At 36.0% G+C, this 21,430-nt stretch overlaps 1 protein-coding gene across 2 annotated transcripts in view; it reads right to left on the reverse strand.

Moving 5' to 3' along the window:
• LOC136814695 (cilia- and flagella-associated protein 54-like) overlaps nt 1–21,430 on the reverse strand; it is a 101,182-nt gene that overhangs the window by 39,334 nt on the left and 40,418 nt on the right. For both annotated transcript variants that reach the window (XM_067071109.1, XM_067071110.1), the window contains exons 15-23: nt 5,469–5,515; nt 5,025–5,156; nt 4,441–4,722; nt 3,931–4,116; nt 3,296–3,432; nt 2,868–3,015; nt 2,217–2,372; nt 1,410–1,532; nt 735–861 (exon numbers count right to left, since the gene is read on the reverse strand). In XM_067071109.1, coding sequence (XP_066927210.1) covers nt 735–861; nt 1,410–1,532; nt 2,217–2,372; nt 2,868–3,015; nt 3,296–3,432; nt 3,931–4,116; nt 4,441–4,722; nt 5,025–5,156; nt 5,469–5,515 — 1,338 coding nt within the window. The remainder of the gene's footprint in view (nt 1–734; nt 862–1,409; nt 1,533–2,216; nt 2,373–2,867; nt 3,016–3,295; nt 3,433–3,930; nt 4,117–4,440; nt 4,723–5,024; nt 5,157–5,468; nt 5,516–21,430) is intronic.

The following is a 21,430-nucleotide window of genomic DNA, read 5'->3' on the forward strand; positions in this document are numbered from 1 at the left end:
TTCATATAAAAATTCAAACTTTCAAAAGCATGGTAAAACATTTAAACAGGGTTTCCACTGGAAAAATTAGGTTGGTCGCGATATAGCAAAAAGATTTGTAGAATAAAAAATGAAAACATTTTCATTCTCAATCATATTTCAATTCCAGACAGCGAAATCTGGATTTATTTTTTGTCAACAGGTATTTACGACGAACCAATTTTTTTGCAGTAAACACCCATCTTTAGTAGACTAGTTTGGAGGTTAAAGAGATCATTGATCGATCCAATACTTCAAACATCGTTCAACTTATAAGGAAGATTATCAAAATTCACACCGGAGATTCTTCAAAATCAGAGAAAATATGCAGTTGTTATAAGGCGAAGATGACAGCTAGACCAAGGCTGCGCACATCCCCAGAATTGATTTGATATAGGGGATGCGTATCGTTAATAAAATTCCCGTCCGAGAGTTACCCCAATTTTGAGGTACTGTTTCAGCTTTAGAAATCTAAAGATTGTATTAGTCTAAGCTATTCAAATTTACCATTAAAATCTAATGAAATATAATGGTCTCTTATATAAAACTTACTAATCAAGCTAATCAAATTTCTAAAACTCAAAAACAAAAAGACGGGGGTAACTCTCGGACGGGAATTTTATACACGATACTAAGCCCCTATATTAAAACTTATCAGAGAGGATGCCTCTGCAGTCTAAAGCTAGACCAAGTGTATTTTTAAAGTTTCGACTTACTAAAAGCTTCTCCTTTCTCAGTGGGTTGAGGAGTTGCGCTGTCAGGTGGGTTTAGTTGGCCCAATATCTTTCCACCTGTATCCAACACATGAAGAGCTACCGACTTCCTATTGTAGTCCACCAATATCTAAATATATCAAAAGTTATCAAAAGTTATCTATGATGCTGATGAAGTCACGTGAAGATGACGAAAATTTCTACATCAGCAATCGCTTCATTTTTCTGTTCTATCAATTTGCTGCTTACAACTTTTACATTTTAAGTTTTCTAAAGTTATCTAAATATAATACTTATGAAAGTAACCACAGTGTCTTTTATTATCCGCCCAATTTTAAGCTCAGTCTCCACATTTTTCTTCTGGGGGCGTCATAAGGAAAGGGCGGTAAAAAAACAGCAAAGAACTCGTAAATAAAGTGGAAGATACATGTTATCCAGCATACCATATTGGTAAAATATTCACTTCACTAAAGAACATCGGAGGAAAGGGACCGTCAAGTGGAAACATACCCAGCGGAACAACCGTAAAAGTGGGAAGGCTGAAGGCTTAAATGGGATAGAATTCACTAGGAATTTGAGACAAAAATCTCATTTTCTCAAAAGTGGGGAGGCTGAAGTCTCCCCAGTCTCCACGCTTCCACCGGGCCTGAAAAACTTCTCATCAGACATCAGACTTACAGTAGCGATGTGATAAGTGAGACAAGACACCATATGATGTAAAGAGTCATTGGTTGCATTTTGTTTGCGATTCTTGAAAGATGATTGGATCTCCTGCAAACCACCGAACACGTGACACAGTACCTGTAAGAAAGCATTATCAAAAGTGATTTCTAGATTTCTAGCTTTTTAAGACAACTGTGAAGGATTTGCTTAACTGGACATAATTAAAATGAAAAAACATATGAAGCCCACGTTGGTAGAAACAGTTTAACTAGGGATTAAAAGGGTAGATTTCGCGGATTAGGGTATAATAAAAACACATGCAAGACCAATTTCATGGTATGTTTATTTGCATAAAGGAAGCTTTAATAATACATATTTTTTTATCAGCTAGTATGAAAATTGTTCAGTAAAATTTTAACTTAATGCCATAAAGGACTTTGATAACTTTGTGTCTGAAGATCCATACTCTCTAACCAAAACTTACACCATATAAACAAAAATCCCATCAGAAGCTACTCAGTCAGAGTATGGTATTTATGACCCAGTTTAAATTTGCTTACATTTGGTTTGAATTTTGCGCCAAAAAGCCGTTGATAAGGTAGCCAATCAGATTCGCACACTCCCAATCAAAACAATAATATCACGTGATTTCAACGATTGTTTAACAGCCAATCGAATTCTGCGCCAGGATCCTGTATTGTATATTGATTAATACTCGGCCTACTACAGTCTTTCTTCTGTTTTTTTTTTCCGTTAAGTCTGGTACACACGTCGAAATTTTTTCATATAGACAGCTAATAGAAAGACAGATGATGAACCTACCTCAAGCACTGGTTGAATGGGGAATTTCCAGTAAATGATGGGTGACAACAATCCATATATTTGAACAATTGATTGTAGACAGATCTGGTTATCGTTCAACCAGCCAGACATCTCCAATGCAATCAAAAGACGCTCACATTTCTCCAGACGTTCGATCTGTGAAAAGTGATGTTCAGACATGTGAAAATGGAGAAGTTAGAGTCTCATCAGTTATAGTTCTAATGAATATCTAATGGTCTTTTATTGACGATAAACTAAGTCTTTCAAAGGCTTTTCTTATACCAACGAAAAAGTTTCTTATAGAAAGTAATAGGTACTGGTCGGCGAATCAGACTACAAAGGCATTCTATGAAACTACGGCGGTGTTACTGGACTCGTAACATAATTTACAAGGTAGAGGGTCTACTAGTGACTGAAGTGGCGACGCGGTGAAATATCGGTTTTGATCTTGTGGAACACTCACAGCTCACTCACAGCTCACTTACAGCCATATACCAGACTGACTTTTGAAAGTCTGTATCATAGGAGTAAAAAATAGCCTTCTCTTAGTAAAAACGTCGTTATTATTTTATTATAACGTGTTAGATATTACATCTAAATAGAGCCATAAGGCCTTGTTTATTTGTACAAATCAAATGCATTGAGACCTACCTGATTGTCTCGAGTACTGCTGCCGTTACTAACAGAATCATAAAACAATTTGCCCTCTTTGATGTCAATCTCAATACCAATGAAAATACTCTCCACAAAATATCGATGCACCACCTCAGAACTGTACTCGATATTTTTGAGTCGCAATCTAAAGAATGAGGAGGGAATAACAAGGCTATAAGACAACTGATCAAACTTAAAACCAACAAGACGTAAGGGTTCCTGTGAGAATAAAGTGTCTCACACAATTTGACTTCTTCCGAAGAGCTGATACTCATCCAGACCATTAGAATGACGAATTAAACGAGGAGGAGACCCTAAATAGTCATTATGTGACCTGTCATGATTATATTAGTAAAAGTAATTTGTCGCGACGCAGAGATGAATTAAAAAATTAGATAAAGAACCATTCCTAGTCATTCATATACCTTTTAGGTTTCAATTTGAAGTCATTTGCGACAGTTTGAAAGTATTTCTTTGGTTCGGGTTGCTCTTGAACAAAATAATTCCACAGAATGTTGATGCATTGCTTGGTAACTTTGTAGCCATCTTTTAGATACGCAATCTATGACGAACACAATAATCAGTAAATATTTCTTCGAGTATCAAATTTACCGTACTAATTATATCAATGCAGTCAAAACGTGTGATTACTCGAAAAAGTTCACGTGATTTTATTCCCATGTTACTTACTTTACAACTTAAAGCTGATAACTTTATTAGTGTCAATAAATTCGAACCAATCAGAAATAAATGTCATGTAACAAGCACATTAAAATTTAAGGAGTAAAACCGTGATTTATCTTCAGATTTTAAAAATTTTGCAACATGTGTATTCATTTCCTGTAAGTTTTTCTTCATACCAAGAAACTTAAATAAAAGTTCAAATTTCAGAATTCAAGTTCCTTGTTCATTCCCTTATTTAACCTACTTGATTCAAATGAACACCCCTCGTAGAAGGGAGGTGTTCATTCGAGGGAACGTTTAGGAATACGGTATCCCGAATAAAGTTATATCCAAGTTAAAGTAATGGAAAGATAATACTAACTAGAAAACAACTTACCCTAGCCAGATATCCATAAGCCAGTAATAGAGGTAGATGGTTTGAGGCGAGCACAGGGCGGCCCGACATACCGATACTGGAGCCAATCAGGTCCCCTTCGGCATTGTATGCAGCAATAGCGGCCATATAGCGCTCATTCGGCACCAATTTGGTGACTGTCAGTGTCAGGTCTTTACCAAACGGAACCTAAATATAAATTGATTTGATAGTTTACGAGACAGGACAGAGCTCAAAGAATGCACGGTTGCTTTTGGTCTCTGACGATCCTTTAATTAGCTTATGAAAGAAAGAAAGTTTACTTTTCCATTTAAGGCCATTGGCCACGGACTCATTATATTCCTTAAAACTTTTCAAATTCAAAAATTAAAGCATTATCAAATTTAGGATTGGTTGGTTCATTTTCAAAACTTTGGATCAGTTTAAGAAAATGTCCTAAAACGGTTAAAATACGAAGCGCGAAAATGTGCTTTTTGGCGGACTTTAACACGCACTAAAGCAAGATTAGGTTACCTTCTCGCCAGTACCAGGGAAATTGGTATCACTGACTCTCACTTTCACATTATGTCCAGCTGCATTGCGTACGAAAAGACAGTAAGACGCAATGACGTCACCGTTCGAAGGTTCAAAGGGAGCTGGTCTGTAGGTGATGGTTGTATGGCCTCTTCGCACCACCTGTGGCGGGGGTGGGATACTAGTCTTAGTGCCACTCAAGGATGTCGTTGAAACACTTTCACCTTCTCTTTTAATGCGTTCCTCGGATGCTCGAGCTTTTTCGAGCAAATCGAAAGCTTCCTGGAAGACAAGAAAACATAATTTGTTATAGTAATCCTAGGCAGATGAAAGTCGAAATTTGCCATCTTGTTTTATAGACCGAATGAACTTTTATATGAAACTTCCATTGGCATATACTTATAGAAACTAAAATTTACAAGTGGTGATTTTCATGCACTTTTAAGTAAAGTATGAATGAACAAAAAGACAAAATAATAACCCATAATTATCAAAGAGATAGAGCTAAATCTAATCCAATGAAATCAATACACTATGGTCACTATCCAACGGATATGAAAGATAATTTTCACTTTTGAGCTAACCTGGATGACCTTGGAGGTTTCTTGGACACTCATTGAACATTTGGCAACTTTAAGTAAAGCCATTCGATAGAGCGCTTTGCTCAAACTGTTTTTACCAGCATCTGTCGGTATTGCTTGTACTGTCGTTGAGTTCTGCACGATAAACAAAAATGTCAAAAAGTGAGTTTGGAAAGCTTAAAACACAATAAAGCTGGAGGTTTTTTTAAAAAACATCACAGAGAGAGGTCTACATCATTGAGTTTGAAGACCCGAACGGGCTAGAGAAGAATCTTCAACCTTTCTCAAGCAAGAAAAAGCGAAACCTTAAGTTCGCCCCGCATTCAGAAATTTTGTTTGAAAGACACACGGATCACGTGCCCAGGATGGGAAATAAGTGGCTTCATTTCTCATCCATGAGTTTCGGATCTAGCCCCTTCGGGGTTTTGAAATCAATGGACTACATACCTGAATTTTAGAAGATTTTTCTTTACTTCGCTTCTCAGGGATTGTACCTATAATGAAAGAAGAAAAAGCGTTTTGCTTATACTCTTTTTCACAATAACCCCCGTGACAATTATTCTGTACTTATTTCATAAAACAAATGTGGCAAATCAATGTCTATGCAGGTCTATGTGCTTTACTCAAAAGACTTTGTATTGCAATGGCATTGCTTTTTTTAAACGTCTGCATCGATTCTCAAAGCTCAAGATAGCTTTCTGAAAAACTCTCATTTCTTTGGTGAAATCATTTTCTATGAGATGGACGGTGTTCCGAAAGACGCTGACGTTCATCTTTGTGTAATATGCAATGAATTGTGCAATGAGAAACAAACTAGCCGTATTGTATAAGGGTTGCGAAGCGATCCAGACTCCACCTCAATTCGCAAGTTGCTAGCAAAATAAGAGACACTGTAAAAATCCCTCTAAATAAAGCCGCTATAGAGACAGGGTCGTAAGAGCCTTAATGCCCCAAACACACCACATAATCCACGGCGGCACAACACCCGCCGCCCCGCCGCACATTTTTTTCCTTCTAGTTATTCTAGTGTAAATGGTGCCTTAATAAAATCGAACGATATTAGTCGAACGATCGAATATTTTTATTCGAATCACGAATCGTCTGTCGAAATCATCAAAACATAAAAATAAAACAAAACAAAAAATGTACAAAGATGGCTGTTGGTTCTTGGGCAGTTTTGATTTATTTCTTGCCAAATCGACAAATTTGAATCCTCCGTACTTCTTTATCATAGAATATCCACTTGGTTTTTTAAAAGGAGTTTCGTTCACTAAAGAGCACTCCTCCCGCCCGCCCGCCCGCCCGCCCGCCCGCCGGCTTGCAAAAACCTCTCATTAAGTGACCTTATTTGATACTTGATACTTGCTGTTAAAAGTCAAGGGATGATGAAGATCCTTTCTGTCAACGTTGAAACTAATTGTTTTCCATTTAACAATAAAATAAATATTTAAAACCGAAGAACCACTGCTTAAATTGCCCGCACGGTAATTTGATCAATTTCAGATTTTAAGTCAGTGTTTCGGCTTCCGGTAATTTTGTTGCTGTTCACTGTTAGGGTACACCATTTTAAAACGGCATTTTTTCGCAGTCCTAGCTACCAAACCGAGAAAGTTTTCGTGGCTTCAAGCCAAACCATTCAAGGTCATTTTGATAAAATTATCGGTTTGAAGATGTGATTTATATAGCAAATTTTATAGCAAATTTTCGCTTGGGATAGAAGTTAAAGGTACGTGCACACAATATAGCAAAACTGCTTCGCTCATAAATTCGCTTCGCAAAAAACCCTGGAAATCTTTTGAAGAGACTGCAAAACTCTGGCAAGATGTTGAGAGTGAGTATAGCGAGGTTCACGACAAAATAAATTAGGAAAGCGGTGCGATAGGTGTGTTTTGGCATAAATACTGCAATTTGTCTTTGATGAACAGAAAGTAGTCAGAAAAAGCAAGCCGCAGACTAGAAAACTTGCAAAATAAACAAAATGAAGAGCCACCACCAGTTAGTCGTAGAAGAAGAAAGAAATACAACTTTGAACCACAAGACACAAGAAAGAGTATTGGCGTAATCCATAGATCAGATGTGTGTATTTGGTGTGGCAAAGGTAAGTGTTTTGCATTATTATACGAGAACTATGATGGATAAATACTCTAAAACATCTCCCGGCTTATGAATCTTAAGGGAGGCACACGGACTTGGCCAACAACAATGGAAACGCTGACAGAAACGAAAAACGATGAAACCGCTTTAAAACAGTTTTTGGATATCCTCATTAGAAATAAAGAAAGAGTTAATGACACGAAGGTAATACAAATGATACCTTCCCAGCTGGCACATAAAGTTGTTTTAACGTTATATGGACGTTGTGAACGTTAGCTAAATGTTGAAACAACGTCGTGTGCCAACTGGGTTCACCGATGGGGGCTTCAACTAAAGAACTGCTAAACAAAACCTTATGGTCGTAAGTTTTAAAATCCCACTTTTTATGTTATATTTATTTGTAGGTACATGAAAGAGTGCATTGAGTTCATTTCAACTCGTAGCTCGACTCCCAATAATGATGTCAGTGACCGTCCATGGTTTAACTAGAAGTAAAGAGATTATATGTCAGATGCTGGAATCGGGATCTCCTACAAAGATGTGATGAAACTTCATGACTGTTGGGCTGCCTCAGACCTCAAAAACAATCCAGTTTGCCCGAGTGAACTTGAGGAAGGAAAAGCAGGTTAATTAAAAATTCTAGATTTTTTTTTTAATAATAATAATAATAATAATAATAATAATGTATACAAGTTCAAGGCACACGAGGGCCTCTGAGAACCGGATCTTGATTACAATTGTCTTGTCTCGAATCTTTTCGGATGTTTTTTCCAAGCTTCGTTGAGTCTTTCTTTAAAGATTTTGACAGTCTTTGCCTCTACAACGTATCTTGGTAATCTATTCCAGTTTGGTATACTCCTGTAAAAGAACGAGTTGGTTTGTGCGCCTCGGAATCCATCTTTACCAAAATTTGGTATCAGCTCATCTTTGTGTCTCCTGTTCGGACGTGTTCGAGTCAATAATTTACTTGGAAGAGTATTTTTATCGTAGTAGTGGAGATGTTTGTATACTTGGACCATATCACAAAAGAGTCTCTGCACTTCAATATTAATTAACTCGCAACATCCAAAGTTTGGATTTCAAAATTAACTTTATTAACATCGGAAATAGCTCATCTTCTGGTTTTTTATTTACAGGTACAGCAATCATAGACTACGATGACTTTAAAGACGATGGACTTACTGGTGCAGAGACATCACACCGCACGAATATGATGTTCATCCAGCCCGAATCTTATATCAAATCGAATCTCAGCAAAGATACTGAACAATCTGTACACGTTCATGACGTAACACGTTTGAAAAACTTCACAAGAGAGCAACACAAAAAATCCTTAAATATTCTACCAGTTCTAGAGGGGCACCATTGCCAATAAACGCAGTCGACATCACATCGCTGTCAAGTTCTGACTCAATAAGGAAAAAGATGTTTATTCATGCTGCTTGTAAGTACTATTGCTGATATTTCAGGTTTCAAAAGCATTGATGCCAAGAGAAATGAAATAATCTATTCCATAAGTATTCGGATCGGATTTTTTAAAAGTCTAAACCACGGTAGCCTACCCAAGTCACCATCTAAATCTGTTGTTTACACATTAATGAAGAAGGCTGCCGATGCGGCCTCTTATAAACGTATGCCGTTCATTCAATTTGTTGTCGACCAACCCGTTTACGCCCACATGATGGAATTGAAATACGAAAACAGTGAGATGTTCGAAAAGGTCATTCCTGTTCTGGCCCCGTTTCACACGCAAATGTCCTCATTAGCACAATTTTCAAGAGAATCAATGGATCGGAAATATCTGATTTGGTTGTCAATGCTGGACTTATAGCAGAGGGGTCAGCAGAGCAGGCATTGAAAGGAAAACACTACAACCGAGCACGGCGTCTCTACAAATTAATCTACGAATCACTTGCTCGGATTTTGATCAATCTTGGTATCGACAAATAAATCAAATTCCCGGAAAATCTAAAATCCTTTATGAGAATGTTGGTATGTTAATTCTCCTTCAATTAACGGAAGAAACTTGGATGAACTAAAACCTTATCAGATTGATGTCTCAGTATTGTGGTCTTTCTATTATTGCCTAAAAATGCTTCTAAATATCTTTCGCGTGTTTAGGTGACGTCAACTTGAATCAGGAATCTCGTTTAATCTCCTTCCAAGCAATACTCGATGCTCCAGAGTTTGACAGCTACATCAAGGAACTTTTTACTTCTGCAACTGGCAAAAACCTACACCTAGCTATTTTTTTTTGTAAGCATAATGGAAATGATTGAAATCTTATTCATGCATATTGATGGAAAGACAGAGGGAGAAAGAGAGCGTGTGTGTGTGTTTAAAAGAGGAACAAGCAACATGCTGAATGGACCTACCTAATGATTAACATCAGATGAAAATAAGAAAAAGTGACAATAATTGTACAAAAATTCAGAATGGAAAAATAAAGCTTGTGTGTTGAATAATGTAAAATGGTAAAAAGGAATTTCCCCAAATACGAAAATCACTTAAACCATTCAGGCCCAAAAAACCTTTTAAGCTGTTTTTGGCTCAAATTTGCCCAAAATAATTTTCCTTAAAAATCTGGCTCCGTCACATTTTGGGCATTGTCATTTTGCATCATTGTGCAAAAAATCAGAAAAAATTATGGCTATAAAGCTATATTTTCTTATTTGGTTAAAGGGAATTTCCCTAAAATACGAAAATCCGTCTTTTAAGGCGAATAAGAATTTCCCGGGAAAAACCACTTCAGCCATTCTTTAGAGAATCTTGTCCTCCATCTTTGTACAAAAAATCAGAAAAAAGTAATGACAGGATTTTGCACAAAGTCCAAAAAACCCTATTTTAGGCAGTTTTTGGCCCAAATTTGCCCAAATATATTTTTTTTCAAAAATCTGGCTCCGTCACATTTTAGGTATTGTCATTTTGCATCATTGTGCAAAAAATCAGAAAAAAATAATGAGTCAACTTTGAGAAAAGCTATATTTTCTTATTTGGTTAAAGGGAATTTCCCCAAAAAACGAAAATCCGTTTTTTAGGGCGAAAAAGAATTTTCCGGGAAAAATCACTTCAGCCATTCTTTAGAGAATCTTGCCCTCCATCTTTGTACAAAAAATCAGAAAAAAGTAATGACAAGATTTTGCAAAAAGTCCAAAAACCCTATTTTTAGGCAGTTTTTGGCCCAAATTTGCCCGAATGTATTTTTTTTCGAAAATCGGGCTCCGACACATTTTAGGCATTGCCATTTTGCATCATTGTGCAAAAAATCAGAAAAAAATAATGAGTCAACATTGTTAAAAGCTATATTTTCTTATTTGGTTAAAGGGAATTTCCCCCAAAATACGAAAATCCGTTTTTTAAGGCGAATACGAATTTTCCGGGAAAAACCACTTCAGCCATTCTTTAGAGAATCTTGCCCTCCATCTTTGTACAAAAAATCAGAAAAAAGTAATGACAGGATTTTGCACAAAGTCCAAAAAACCTTATTTTTAGGTAGTTTTTGGCCCAAATTTGCCCAAATAAATTTTTCTTAAAAATCGGGCTCCGTCACGTTCTGGGCATTGCCATTTTGCATCATTGTGCAAAAAATCAGAAAAAACTAATGAGCCAATCCTGAGAAAAACTGGTAACAGACGGACGAACGAACGGACGAACGGACGAACGGACATGGGTTAATTTATAGAACCTCCACCGGGGCACCCGGAGGTAGGTCCAAAAAATGAAAGATTTATATTTTTCTTGGTTTACAGACACTAACTCCAGATTTCGAATGTACGCGCGTGGAAGCGGATGTTAAAAGGTTTTTCATCTATTCTCAAATTCGCAAATCTTCTTCTGATACAACAGTGGTAATCGATGCAGAGGACACGGATGTTATTGTTGCAAGCTCTTATGTATCCAACATCTTGCCAGGTCCCCTTGGAATCAAACGGAAGAAAGCAATCTTCGATGTAAAATGCTTAACTACTCCTGAAATGTCAAAAGTGATAATTCGATTTCATGTGATGACTGGGTGTGATTCGAGTTTTTTCGGAAAAGGTCAAAAAGCAACACCTGATTCACTTGAAAAATTTGTCATCAAGTTTATATACAATGACAACACCTTAAAGGAAATGAGAAAGAACATTTGGCGGAAAAACAAAACTTAAGAACAAAAAAAACACTTGCGAGAATCGGACCTGAAAATTCCACGAATGACCTTCGAACGACAAGAGTCTTGTATCGAATAAAAAACCTAGAATCATTTGCAAACCCTTCAGAAACGGGAAACCCTCTGGATAACGGCTACACTATAATAAACGGTGTATGCCGTCCAAAAACAAGTCACGAGCCTGCTCTTCCAACGAAGCTGAGAATGTCTGTGCCTTATAAGGAAGAAAGCAAAGTGGTCGAAGAAAAAGAAGAACAAGAAAGTAGTGATGAAGAAGAGGATGATTATTTTGACGAAGAAAATGAATCTGAGTCGGGCTATGACCATTCTGATGCTGAAAATTAAAATTTACAAGTTCAATTTATAAATTGCTAACGAGTTTTGTTATTTTTTTCTTTGAAGTTGAAGAAAATATAATTGGGTGGTTTAAAGATGAGAAAAGTTCTTAGAGTATTTTTTGACGTCAATTCTTTTCAAGCAAATAATTATTACCTATCCTCACAAATAGAGTCATAGCTCAAGATACGTTCATTTTCAGGCCATAGTTGTGAATTGATTATTGATCATCGAAAGATTCCCGTTCCAATGATATATAATAAGCCGTGTTTTTCGAACATCGCCCTAACGTCAATTTTTTACGGGGCAATTTCCCAATTTGGGCCCTAAAAAAATTTGCCAGGCTTTAGCAGCGGACCCCCTCGCAAAAATGTCTTCAAATAAATCCAACTTTCGAATGGAATTCATGTGGTTGCATCCTAAAAAAGTTGTCACGGATCCTAAGGTTTGACCCTCTACAATTCCGCAGCTTGTGAACGGAATGTCGTTAGTACTAATTCTGGTAACAGATATTGGCGTTGGTCCGTCTGTATCTCATTTGTATGTTTGTTGCCTTGTTATGTTTGCGATGGTTTATACAATTTCCGCTCGTTTCAGCATTTGCGTGAAATTTTGCTTCTCAAGCTATAAGAATGCCATTTTTTAGAGTATTTTCAATTATAAATTTAAGAAAGACTCACCCCTTTCACAAAAATGCCATTTTATGCTTGAGATGTATGTTCTAAATGTTAAATCTAGTCTGAATTAGCATCATAACCTAAGAATGCTGTAAGAATATTTTAGGATAATTTTCCCAAAAAACTTAAGAATACCCATGATGAAATGGATTTACATCATTTTTATAAAAAAAAGCGTGTATGTCCGGAGCGGACAAGAGAATCATTCATGTTTTGTATTATTATTGCTACAAACATAATAATATACTAATTATATAGGTTAAGTTATTTATAGTAACTAATTATTATAGTAATAAAGTAAATAATTGGTCGCCTCACGAAGTGAAAGGAGACCATTAATCTCGGTGTTTCTTCAGACCAAAAATGTGAAAGTTTGGTCGCCCGATTCGGAATTAAATGTTCGGGGGATCGGGAAATTATCTCCCGCGTAAATTCTTGCATAAGCCGTTTTATCTTCATTATATTGCGCCACGCAAACTTATCAGACAGTATTTGCGGTGGTTAGATTCTAATTAGCTCCGTAGTAGTTAGCGTACTTGTTTAATGAAATCTAAATAACGGAGATAATTAAAAGCCTCGTGAAAATTGTCGAAAGTTTCTACTACAAAAAATGCAAGCAGCAGATAATTCTTGATGTAGATTTTAAATCTACAACTACAATAATGATTCTTCAAAATTGAAATTGAAATTTATGGTTCTTCATTGATATTATTCCATTCAAACTACCACACTCGTGATGTTGTTGAAAACAAACCTCCTTTCACTAGAATCGCTTTTGAGGTTAAAGATTTGGAAGATGGATGTGTTTGTGTTGAAAAGAAAAATAAGATAGATAAGAAGAAGTTTATTATTGTTTCAATTACTCGAAATCTATGATAACAGTTGATAGCATGTCCCAACCACGATCACTCACTGCATATGGCAATCTAACCAATGTATTAAGTGCCAGATCAAGTTATACCATGAATTTCTTTAGCTATACAATTAGCAGATGAAGTGAAGCATGAAGAGAACATTTATCACATAAACGCTAAAGCAAGATTTGATTGATGATTCACCATTCCAAGACGAGTAATTTTGTGTAACCATTGCGAGTATTGACTTAAAATTTCTTGAACAAACATACATTTTTAATTACACAACGTGACATTGCAGCTACATTAAAAGAAGAAATTTTGGCGGGAATTTAATTTGGCGGATGGCCGAAAAAGTTTTTTCAGAGCTGGAATTTGATCAGTGAAAGTTATCGTGACAGAAAGTTTGGTTGATAAACTTGGTGTGGAAGTATCAAAACAAATTTGTTGTCAAAGAGATTCAGGACGCACCCTTTTTAACTTTTTTGTTTTCATTCAAAATGACCGGACGTCGATTGGAGAATTAGAGAACGCCCGCCGTCTAACCACCCATCACCCGATGGGATTAACAATTAAGGAGTGTGTAACTTGCAGCGCGAGTGACGTCAAACGCTCCATCATTTGGCCACTATAATATGGTCTTCTTTGTTCCAGACATTCGCACGTGTTCCACTACAGATTTTTTTCATATTTCGATTTAAGAGGCTACTCGGTGCAAAAGAGAAATCGTGTATTTTTTAATACGTCGTTCATTAACTCAAATCAAATGACTTTGGAGGTTTGGTGAAATGGTGGAGGAATTGCTGTCCCATAGTGTTTTGTCAGATAGTCCCAAGTTAGAGCAGTTGATGGTAAATTTAGCGGAAATTTGATTTGGTGGATTGGGCCAAAATCGTCCAAATTTAACTTTTACTGCCCTCCACCGCCAAATTTAGATTATTGTTTTCTTCCCCATGTTATCTATTTTAAGGCAAATAAATTCCTGTCAAATTTAATTTTTTCAAGCCAGCAGCCACATTAAATTCCCTCCAAAATTTTTACTTTTGCTTAAGATTACTTCAACTGTATTATTATATAGATTTACTATAATAATTTATTGAAACTTTCTAGCAGCAATTTTTTATTGTATACTATACAAACAAGAAACATTCATTGATATAAGTTAAAAATGATATGATTAAGTCTTCAAACTCGAGCCCTATAACTTGAATGTGTCCTTAACTCGAACGGTTTTTTATCTCTTCAGAACAAATTCAGGCTATTTTCACCTATATCCCTAATGTTAGTTTTGAAAATTGATAACTTTATGAAAACCTTTAAGATTTTAGGGATGACAAAAATATACTATATTACATATTTGTTTCTGAAGAATATTTTTCAGGTTGATTCCAATCTCGTTTTATCTTTTCTAACATTAACTTAAAATCAACTTCAGCCATTTTGACATTAACGCGAATCAAAAGCACGTTGCTTTTTAACGATTTTACGCATTCGCAAATCACGTGTTACACTATTAAGCTTTTCATCTTTTACTTTTAAGCTCTTTAAGCTATCAGGCGACCTTCCAGCGCAGCTGGTTTATTATAGTACTCTTTGCTTTGTTTCATTATACAACCAAATCCATATAAATTTCTCTCGCGGTAGAATTCTGAAATTTGAAAATAGTATTAGCAACAGTATTCATGTTGATAGGTATGGCTGAATTGAAAGTTTTGTGCTTTTTTATTCAATTATTTTTGCTTGAATTTTCTTCGGAAGTTTTTGGACAATCAGAATTTTGTGACCAGTTACCTTCTCCCTACGTATGCTGTAAGTAATAATCGTGTCAAACTATGATGACACATTTTCTCTCGTGAGTATTTACTTACGAGAAAAGGGCCGAAAATCGCAAAGTAGTTTGTACGCTTAAAGGGACATAACAGTACTTGCGAAATTTGTAAACAAACTGTATGCAGCGGATACAAAATCAAAACAAATGTCACATGTCAAAATAAAAAATAAAACCAATATGGCTAATTTTGATTGTTCAATTGTTTTACAAGTTTGTTTTGGACACGTCATTTTAATTGTTCTCTTTAATGACACGTGGTTCACGCAATGTTTACATTTTACTACTTTTATGTCCCTTTAACCTTCAGCGGCCGAGAGACGTACCACGTACGTCATATATACAGGCCGAGAGACGTACCACGTACGTTTTGATACTGGGGTCCTTTCAAAGTTTAATAAAATAAAGACCAGTTTGAATTTTTCTATTCTGTAGAATAGAATTTAGCAGACAGGATAGGGGTGAAGGTTCATTCAATCAAAATTTTACGGGTCCTGCTTTTATACATCTCGAGATATTGGAACTCAATGTCGGTGTATTTTTCAAATGTCAACAAAACATCGTTTTAGTGGTGGACAGAGGGTGTTTGATGGATTTTTGGACTGAAAAGTCATGTTTATGTCTGGTTTTTTCTTGGTTTCAGCATATAAATATCATTATATGAGATAGAGAACCTTTATTGGCAGTCTCTATGTGGTTTGAAGAGGTTTTAGGGGGTATTTCCTGACATACATGCCTATCTCTAGCTCCAACAACTCAGGGCTGTTTTGCCTCAGTTTTTCCACTATTCTGGTGTTTTATTGCTTGAATTTACATGATAGAGAGTCTGTTATGATTATTGTAGTAATTTTACAGGCTTAGGGTAAGTGCAGGGCCAATTTTAGAGCAACGGGACCACTTAATTTACCTGTTGTGGCCAGAGTGTCGATTTTGGTGGAAAAGTGTGCTTCACCGAAACTTAGATTCTGAGATGAGATGAGCTTCTTCAGCCCTGAAATTTCACACAATGGTGGCTTATAACATAAACTAAAAAAAAATAATTTTTCTGGGACCAATCTTTACCTTGTACCCACTTTTTTCATTCAATTTGCCAAAAAAAAAAAAGTGAAAAAATCGTAAACATGGAATTTTTACTCTTTTGATTTGAGGCTGTGTAGTCAGGTTTAAAAGGGTGATGAGGCGTCTTTTTGGTATTATCTGAAAAAATAGATCCTTAGCTTTTCAAAATGGGTTTACTTTTTACTTAAGCTTTAGCGGTTCAGAATTTATAACATTTTCCGCGAAACCTCCATTTTCATGAAAAAAACAGCGGCAGCAGCGCGCGCTGTTTTTGAAAACAGCGGTGTCTAAAGGTTAACGTATTAGGTATTTTGGTATGGATTCTTTTAACTCTTTTAAGGACCTAAAATAGCCATAGTGTTAGACGTGATGTCTAACCTCCATTCAACAAGTTTTCGCTACACTTATAGAAACGCCTGATTGCAAACAACTCGCTTTGCGACTCGTTTTATCGAATCCAATCAGACTCTAGATAAAAAAATATTTTTATTGCCTTGGGAATGCGAATATATATAAGCATCTTTTTAAAGATTTTGTTTACAACTAAGCTAATACTGTACAGGGTGTCCCTAATTAAAGTATCGAGTTTGAACATGCGATTGAGTAGAAAAGTTTGTGTGTGTTATCGCTAAAATATAAGAACGTTCTCCATCGCACAGGCTTATTACAAAAGGTAGTTACAACGTATAAATTAATCGTAATGACAAAGAAAAAAGAGGGAGAGCTTAAAATAAAATTTTGTGAACACGCACATAAAACTTTCTACTCATAGTTGTGTTTCGACTCGATACTTTAATTAAGGACACCCTGTAGTAGTATATATATTTTTAAAGTCAAAATTATACTATTAACTTACAATCTCGGCTCATTGAGTTTCAAGCCCGAGGCCATGTCTAGAGGCGAGACTCCTGGATGGGTATTAAAACCACTTATTTCTCATCCAGAACGCATGCGCCTAGTTTTTACACAAACGTCGGATTGAAACTAAAGTCTATCGCTATATTCCAAAAAATGTAGTCTTCCAAAACAAAGGCACCGCTAGATACAATCCGTATGGCTTGAAACTGAATGCCTTGGCTAGACACTCACTTCCACTCACTAATATCTTTCGAATGATACCAAATTTATAAAGATTGAAGAATTCCTTCAAAAGTTATAGGTAAAAGAAAAAAGAGTGCACACTTATCGTGAATAGACTTTAGACTGTGGAAAAAATTAACGCTTGGATTTCCAGGCTAGGCTAGACCTTTAGAGTTTCGTGAGTCAAACTTAGGCGTTGAATATGAATATGAATTCAAGTTGATATCTTACCGACCTTCTCTTCTCTGAATCGTGACTTGTTTTTTACAGTAGAACAAACACCACCAACACCAGGATCAGAACTTTATCACGTAGATCGCTTTAGTGACAGTAGAATGCCCAAAATGCATCAAGCAGCACAAGATTCCTGTGGGAACATGTTTCCAGGCACTGGAAATTTATTCATACCAGAAACAGTAGGGGGGGATGTTAGGACTAATTTTTTAAGCCCATTTGTCAAAAGTTGCCATTGGGTATAAAAAGAAGAAAAATTCATGTAAAAACCCTGTGGAACTTTTTTCAAGGTTGCCACGGGTAGGGTGCCACCGCCGCTCCGCCAGCAAAATCGAAATTTCAAAAATTTTTAAAACATAGCGAAGTGACCCCTCATTTGAAAGGTATTTTCATGTTGATTAAGAAAATCAATATTGTAAGGGTGAAAGACACTCTCACAAGAAGTAACTTAAGAAAAACGATCAAAAAATTGCGTTTTTAGCAAAATCCTCAAAATTTTGCCAACTGTTGGAAATTACTTTTTGTGACAGTGTTATTCAACCTCATTATATTGATTTTCTTAACCAGCATGAAAATACCTTTCAAATGAGGGGTCACTTCACTATGTTTTGAAAATTTTTGAAATTTCGATTTTGCTGGCGGAGCGGCGGTGGCACCCTTGACACTTGATTTCTTGGCACCCGTGGCAACCTTGAAAAAAGTTCCACAGGGTTTTTACATAATTTTTTCTTCTTTTTATACCCAAAGGCAACTTTTGACAAATGGGCTAAGAATTTATGCCATTTTTGCAAAATAACATCCCCCCCTAGAAACAGCTGCTGAAAATACTGCAGTTCGCCAGCAACTATCAATGTATGATAATTTTCATTCAAATCATATTAAAATCTCAATTTCTTTTTTCTAAAAATACGATAAAACTGTACTGCAAATCTTCAGATTTTCACCAGATATTGTTTTATATTTAATGCTATTTTTAGAGTTTAAGCTCTTTGAGCATCCGCATAAATTTCGATTATATATTCTTTATTATGAAACTTAGAACCTCTTCAGATGTTAAGGCACTTAAATTCGATTAACATTGATTGTAATTGATCTTCTTTTACTAGAAGGTACTGGTTGTTTCAATGTTCATCTCACGTTATTTTTTTAAACATTATCAACATTAAACCTGCGATGGAGGGGGGTACCTATATACAAGTGAAAGTATGGGTATATGTGATTTCAGTCTCACTAAGTGTTTGAAAAAAAGGAAAATTTAAAATTTTTGTCCCTGGAAAGATGGTCAAACTCGCAAATTTTTCCTTTTTTTCCTCTTTTTTAGTCCCGCTAACGGTCCGAGCCTCGAAATTCAGGCGGCAAACCCCCGTCAGCTCGCAACCAATGTACCCCCCCCCCCCGGACAATAGATTAACGTCGAAACAACGTTTCGTACCAGTTAGTTGGGTTGTTTGAATAATTATTTCAATATAATTTTAGCTTTACTGATTATTGGATTGGTATGAGAGCTCCCTCTTTGAGTTCACCAGTCATGAAAGATATGTTCAAATGGAGTGATGGTTCTGATGTCACTTTTGACAATTGGGCTAATAATAACCCAGTAGACGATATTAATAAAGAATGTGTTGTTCTTTTTAATGCTGGTGGTTGGAAGAATGTTGATTGTGATGACTTAAACTTGTATATATGCAGGTCAGTGAACAAATTCTCATATTTCATTTGCTCCGTGCGTAAAAGTTTTTCTCATCAGGATAGGTGCACTTATTTGTTCTTATTTTAAAGTTTTGATTTTTGAAGTTTTCAATTTACATCGCATGCGTAGTAACGTTTTAGTGAAACCGTAGTGTAAAGGTAACGCATTCTGCTAAAGTGATAAGATCATGGGTTCAAGACTTCTTAGAAAGTTATATTCTAGTGTTTAATCCGTAAACATCGAAGGGGGTCACTAGTGGAAATACAGGAAAACCTACACCAAGAATGTCAAAGATTACGTCTATGTCTATGACTGCCTTTTGTGTAGACCCCATTTCCTTTACATATTTTCTGTATTATCTTTTTTCAAAAGGTTTATACCAGCACCAGCAACACCAGCACCAACACCTCCACCACCACCACCACCACTACCATCATCTACTGAGACACTGTTACGAGAATTAAATAATTTACTGGATAATGTCGTCATATTCGAAGCTCAGCCAGATTCAGAACTTGATTATCAACAAGCACATAACTTTTGTAAAGCTCGAAATGCTGTTTTGGGAAAGATCTTGAATGCTAAAGAAAACAAAATTGTCAGTAACTCACTAGCCTCTTTTGGGTAAGTACTTCTACTAAATTCCCTATCATGTCGATTAAGGAAATCTTTATAATTGGACCTTACGCTGAAAATTAACTTAAATAAATGTGAATTTTAAAAAGTTACCCTGAGCCTTTACGAACCTTTCCCGTAAAACTTCAGGCTTAATACAAGCCCCCCTTAGTGCCAACCGGGCCTTAATTTAGGAATGATGATTTGCTATTTTCAGTGGTTAAGATGAGTTTATAATGGCTCTATTGTATCCTTCAGATGAAAATTTAGTGTCGTTTTTCCAGGGGATGTGAGAAAGACTCTTTAGCCGTACCCTGGTTTTTCCTCATAAGGGACGATTTCGGTCAGATGCTTTAAGCTCTTTCCTTTCTTTCCTCTTCTACCCAGGAAAAATGTTTCCAATAAAAACATCTAGTTAGTTAGAATATTTGACGATTTCATTTTACTTTCTCTTTTGCAGTACAATGTGGATAGGACTTTTGAAGAAAGTCGGAAAGAAAGAAAACGGGAAATTTAAATGGAAAGACGGAAATAAATTGGCATATCGAAGATGGTGTTCTGGTAAACAGCCAAGAAACATGGCAGGATGTGTCGTGTTTAGAATGGATAATTTGGTGAATGGTCGAGGTTGTTTTGATGTTGTTTCGTGTGATATGGAATTCTTTTTTTATTGTGAACGAAGATCGAAGAAAAGTTGCAAATCGTGCCGTGCAGCTAATAAACCTCATCGGAAATTCCACAAAAACAATCCCGCTAAAATGGGTCCGTTGAAATTGGGAGGTAAACATAAATGGTAGCGCGAGTAGCGTTAAAAGTTTTAGGAGTAAAAGTAGTAAAATTTGGTTATAAGCCTAAAATACATCAATTACACCTTATAAATAAGAACAGGACACGAATAAATTGAGGGTCGAAGTGCCAAGAAAAATAAGATCAACCAAGCCTCAGAAAAGTTTTATTGGTTCTTATAAAAAAAGTGTATGCAGGAGTTGAGAGCCTGTGTCATAAGAATATATTGGATTAATAATATTGGATTCATGCAGACACCCCAGGTTACATAATCTCAAGAAACCGTTTATCCCCTTCTCCATTTCCCCATTTTTGCATGATTGAAGTCAATATCAAATTAAATTTGCTCCCCAGAAGGCTTTTTGCCATTACCCCTTTTCTTTGACCCCTACTTTCAAACCCCCTATTTAATTACCTTCATGTTAAGCCTTCCCTATGTTTTATTTTACGACTGTGTTCTTTTGAAATGCTAAGGCTAACGTCATTAACCCCAAGCCAGAATTAATTTGTTTTAGGCACAGTTAAAATTTTGTTATGTTGGCCGGGATGTTGCGAGCTCCTTATAGCAATAAGAGAAAAAGTTTTTTTTCAGACGCCTTCGAAAGATCCCTCTATCTCGTCCTCATCCTGGTTGAGATCCCTCTAAATCGGAATCAAGATAAATCCAGATAGGAAAGTGATAGAGACTTGAAATTTTCACAAAATGTATTTATATTTGTTCTCTAAAGGATAAAAGAAAAAGAAAGCATTTCTTCTCAGTTAATTTCCTAAAATTTGGCTAAACAAGGAAATTTGACCTAGTATATATAAAGGTCGAACTTTCTTTGTAAGTAGACAAGTAGACTAGTGAAGTTATTTCAACCTTCATCAATTTATTTTCACAATGTAAGTGTAAAATTTTTTTTCTATCTTTAGGAACTGGTCATGTTAAAGATTATTTTTATAGGGGACTAACTTTGTCAAAGTTCATTCTGCACTCGTCTCCCTTTTGTTTTTTTTACTCCAT

This window comes from Clytia hemisphaerica, unplaced genomic scaffold (assembly GCF_902728285.1).
Source record: "Clytia hemisphaerica strain Z4C2 unplaced genomic scaffold, Clytia hemisphaerica genome assembly, whole genome shotgun sequence".
Taxonomy (NCBI): Eukaryota; Metazoa; Cnidaria; class Hydrozoa; order Leptothecata; family Clytiidae; genus Clytia; species Clytia hemisphaerica.